The 4,140-nt window shown below is 56.3% G+C and overlaps 1 protein-coding gene across 1 annotated transcript in view; it reads right to left on the reverse strand.

Annotated features, from left to right (window-relative positions):
- The window catches only part of SCARF2 (scavenger receptor class F member 2), a 9,354-nt gene extending 5,575 nt beyond the window's left edge, over nt 1-3,779 (reverse strand). The window contains exons 1-4 of the mRNA XM_045289579.1: nt 3,765-3,779; nt 663-765; nt 465-566; nt 21-235 (exon numbers count right to left, since the gene is read on the reverse strand). Of these exons, the coding sequence (XP_045145514.1) occupies nt 21-235; nt 465-566; nt 663-765; nt 3,765-3,779 (435 nt within the window). The remainder of the gene's footprint in view (nt 1-20; nt 236-464; nt 567-662; nt 766-3,764) is intronic.
- Between the last annotated feature and the right edge of the window lie 361 nt (nt 3,780-4,140).

Raw genomic sequence — 4,140 nt, forward strand, 5'->3', positions numbered from 1 at the left:
GTGGCGCTGCAGTAGCACGCGCTGGCGCACTGTGCGCCCCACCAGCCTGGCTCGCAGCGGCACGCGCCACTCCGCGGGTGGCAAGCGCCGTGCTGACACTGGCACGCGTGCTCGCAGCGTGCGCCCCAGCGGCGCGCGTGACACGTGCACTGGCCAGTCACATCCTCGCACTGCCCGTGCGGGTGGCAGCTGCACAGCTCTTTGCAGTCCGGGCCCCAGAACTGGCGCGGGCACTCTGCAGGGGTGAGGAGAGACCAGAGACCTGGGTAATCGCGGGAACAACCCTACCCAATATGCTCCCTTCCTGTGCTCCCTCCTCCGGCCCTGGCCTAAGAGACCTGGCTTTGTCCGGTCTTCAGATCAGACTGCCCCACCCCTCAACTCAGCTCAGGCCTTGCCCATTCCACCCAGATCCAGCCCCACCCCCCAGCACCCACCCCGTCATTGTCCCACCCAATGCTCACTGGTGTCGCAATTTGCGCCGAAGTAGCCGTGGCGGCATCGGCACTCGCCGGGCCGAACGCACACCTCATTCTCTGAGCACGTGGAGTTGCCCTCACACACCGCTGGGAATGAGAGAGGGGGCCTGAGCGTCCAAGGCGTAGGGCGCCTCATGACCTCCTCCTCCCAGCACCCCTGCCCGCCTGGATGCCCTCACTCACCTATACCGCACTCATCCCCTTGCTGGCTCCAGCCAGCACAGCACGTGGGCACCAGGGAACTGTGGTTAGAAGGAAGGTGTCTGAGGCTGCCTGCCTCCAACCTCTACTGCCCTGTAGCCAAGTGAAGACCCTTGGGCCTGCCATGCGGGGCACTGTTGATGGTATGGGAGGCTCCACCGTGAAAGACAAGTTCCTGCCCTCAGGGATGGTCCACCATGCAGCCTCATCTCTAAGGACTTCCTCTACCCACCCACTGAGTCTCCCTGCCCAGCTACTACCACTACCTCCAGTCCTTTGTCCTCACAGGGTTTTGAAGACTGTCAATCTTTACCAGAGCAGACGCCTCATCTACCCACCTTTCTGACCACAGCCCAAAGCCAAGCCCAGGTTTCAAGTGTCCCAGGAGGAGGGGCAGCATGGAGGCTGGCCAGGAAAGGTGGTTAGGCCTCCCCTAGGGTGTGGGGTTAGGGCATGCTTGAGGGTGGACGCCTGGCTATGTGGGTGTCAGGGATTGGAATGTGCTAGGACGGACTATGGTATGCCATAGGGGCACGTGGGAGTAAGTGCCAAGGAGGGTGGGCAACTTCAGAGAGAGGCAGGTGGGAAGGGGGAGCCCCGGGCGGGGGTGGGTAGTACACGCTGTATGAGGGGCCAACTCCATACCCAGGGGGCTCCGCAGGAAACATGTGTGGCCTGCTGCTAGGAGAAGGCATCTTAGGAGGGGCAGGAGGGCCAGACTTAGGGTGGAGCGTAAATTAACTTCCCAGAGCCCTGGTGACCCGGTGGCGAAGGTCCTCAGCTGTCGGCCAGCTGTTGGAGCCTACCAAAGAAGCAGTCTGCTTCTGTGACAATGGCAGCCTAAGAAAGAAGCTTTCTACTCTGACTTGTAGAAGGTGGGCTGGACGAGATGGCCGTGGGTTCTGTTTGGTTATTCCGTTTGGGCTGTTAGCCACAAGGTTGGTGGTTCAGGCTGAACTGAGGGGAAAAGACCAGGCAGTCTGCTCCCATAAGCCCGATCGATGTAAGGCTGCTCTGAGTCAGAATCGACCTGGTGGCAGGGAGTTTGGAAACCAAAGTTGATCATGACTCCTAGAGCTGCCCCATGTGGGTTTCGGAGACAGCAATTCTTTCTGGGGTTGGAAAGGCCTATCTTTCTCCCCGTAAAGCGTCTGGTTGTTTTGAACTTTGGACCTTGCCATGAGCAGCCCAAAGTGTAACCGCTAAGCCACCAGGGCTCCTTGCAGTGGGGTTTTGCGATTCCTTGATCTGGTGTCATAAAGTACATGATGTTACTCAAAACCCCCAAAGCAAACCCCTGCCATTGAGTTGATTCTGACTCCCAGGGACCCTCTAGGATAGGGTTGAACTGCCCTGTGAGTAGAACTGCTCTATGAGAGTAGAAAAGCTTTGTCTTTTTCCCAAGGAGGGGCTGGTGGTTTTGAATGGCTGACCTTGTGGATTGTAGCTCAACTGCTAACCACTACACCACCAGGGTTCTGCTCTGGAGATGGTAAATCCTGTCACACTCTGGGTGGAGGCAGGCTCCACATCCACAGTCCGCTGGGATGCCTGGACACAAAGGTTTGGCATGAAACTGTGGTAGCCAGGCACCAGGCACAGGGGCTGTGCCCACATATGTGGGCAGAGAAGCCTTTGAAGGAAAAGCCACTGGGTGTGCTGAGGCCAAGGGCTCATCCTTCACGTAGGCATAGAGTCTAGAGTTGCTCAATGCCTCCAGAGGAGCCCTGGTGGTGTGATGGTTATACATGTTGGGCTAACCCAAAGGTCTAGTTCAAAAGCACCCGGGGAGAAAGAAGAGGTTTGCTACTCTGGTCTAGAGTTACAGTTTCGGAAACCCACAGGGGCAGCCCTGCCCTGTCTTAGAGGGCTGCTATGAGTCAAAATCATCTTGATGGCAATGAGGTGAAGGGTTGCCTCTAGTGTCCAGAGAAAAGGAGCCTATTTCTTTGGAAGCATCTGAGTCTAGACCCACGAGGGGTGGGTGGAGAAGGCCAGCAGGGGAGATCTCTAAGGAGCCTAGACGGGTGGTGGTCATGGGGTGGTTGTCAGGTGAGGTGAGTGTATCCTACTCAAACTGATGATACTCCCCCAGCCATTCCCCAGCTCAAGATACTGGTCACACCCTGAATGGGTCACTGATTCTCCCAAGGGAAAAAGCTCTCAGTCACTCAAATACAGATTCTCCCTCAGGCCAGAGATGGGACTTGAGGAAGGAGGAGAGACAGCGAAAGGACCCAGCATGCTTTTCACAAATAAAACCGGAAGCCAGAGACCTCACCCAGCTCTTTTGAGAGACCTGCCCAAGCATGTCAGCAGCATCCCATTACTGTTCCTTCTAGCTCTATACTGGGGGTCCCCTCCTGCAGGTGCACCCCTCTCAGGTGGCCCTGAATTGTCCTGCGGCATGACCACCCTAGCACTGGGGTGAGAGCACTGATTGTAGGGCCTCCTCAATGGAGGCGGTTCCTGTGTCTGCCCACGCCATGGGATCTCTGGCACCGGGTGTCACCTGTGAGCCCAGGTCTCCACTGCAGAAATAGAGCCTAAAATTAGACAGGAGGATTGAGAGAGTGACACTATGAGCCATGTTGCAGCACATGACAGCTGGGTGTTCTCCACACAGGCAGGGAAGCTCTTGAGAACACAGCATGTTCCCAGGCCAGGCTGCCATGGGGGAACCCCCAGGGCCCATCCTTAGCTCAGTCACCTGCCATCAGCATGTTCTACCAGGACCCCGTCCTCCACCCCCCACCCCCTGACACACCCCTTGTCTGGTATCTGCTCAAAAACCTCAGTCCAGAGACTACCCTTTGCCCCCCTCAGCATGCCTGCTCCTCTGTGATTTCTCCTGGCCTATGTAGTTGCTGGCCCCAAGGAGGAGACCTGTCTAAATGAATTCCTGAGACACCACATCTCAGGTAGTCCCTGTCCTTTTGTCCAAGAGGCCAACTCCCAGGTGGCATCCGTGTGTGTGTGTGTGTGTGTGTGTGTGTCTCACACACAGTCCACAATGGAGCCATCAGAAAGCAGCTGACCCTGCCTTCAAAATGACATCTAGAATCCAAACCTCCCACCACCTACTGTGTGGGCCCCCATAGCTGTCCAGTCTCTCCATGGCTTTCTACCTGGTGTACCTTTCTGCCCCAGTGCCTGTTCACATAGCAGTCAGGCCTATCATCTCCTGGGGTCCCCATAAAAACTCAAAAATTCACTGCCATCGAGTTGATGCCGACTCATAATGACCCTAGAGGGCAGAATAGAACTGTCCCATGTGGGTTTCTGAAACTGTCATTCTTTATGGGAATAGAAAGTTTCATCTTTTTCCCTTGGAGCAGATAGTGGTTTCGAACTGCTGACCTTGCAGTTAGCAGCCAAACGCATAACAATGACACCACTAGAGATCCTCTGGAGTCCCTGTAGCGCAGAACACCCCAGCCTCCACATCAGACACCCCCTC

Source organism: Echinops telfairi, unplaced genomic scaffold (genome assembly GCF_000313985.2).
Source record: "Echinops telfairi isolate 266 unplaced genomic scaffold, ASM31398v2 ScPeMD7_29;HRSCAF=101, whole genome shotgun sequence".
Taxonomy (NCBI): Eukaryota; Metazoa; Chordata; class Mammalia; order Afrosoricida; family Tenrecidae; genus Echinops; species Echinops telfairi.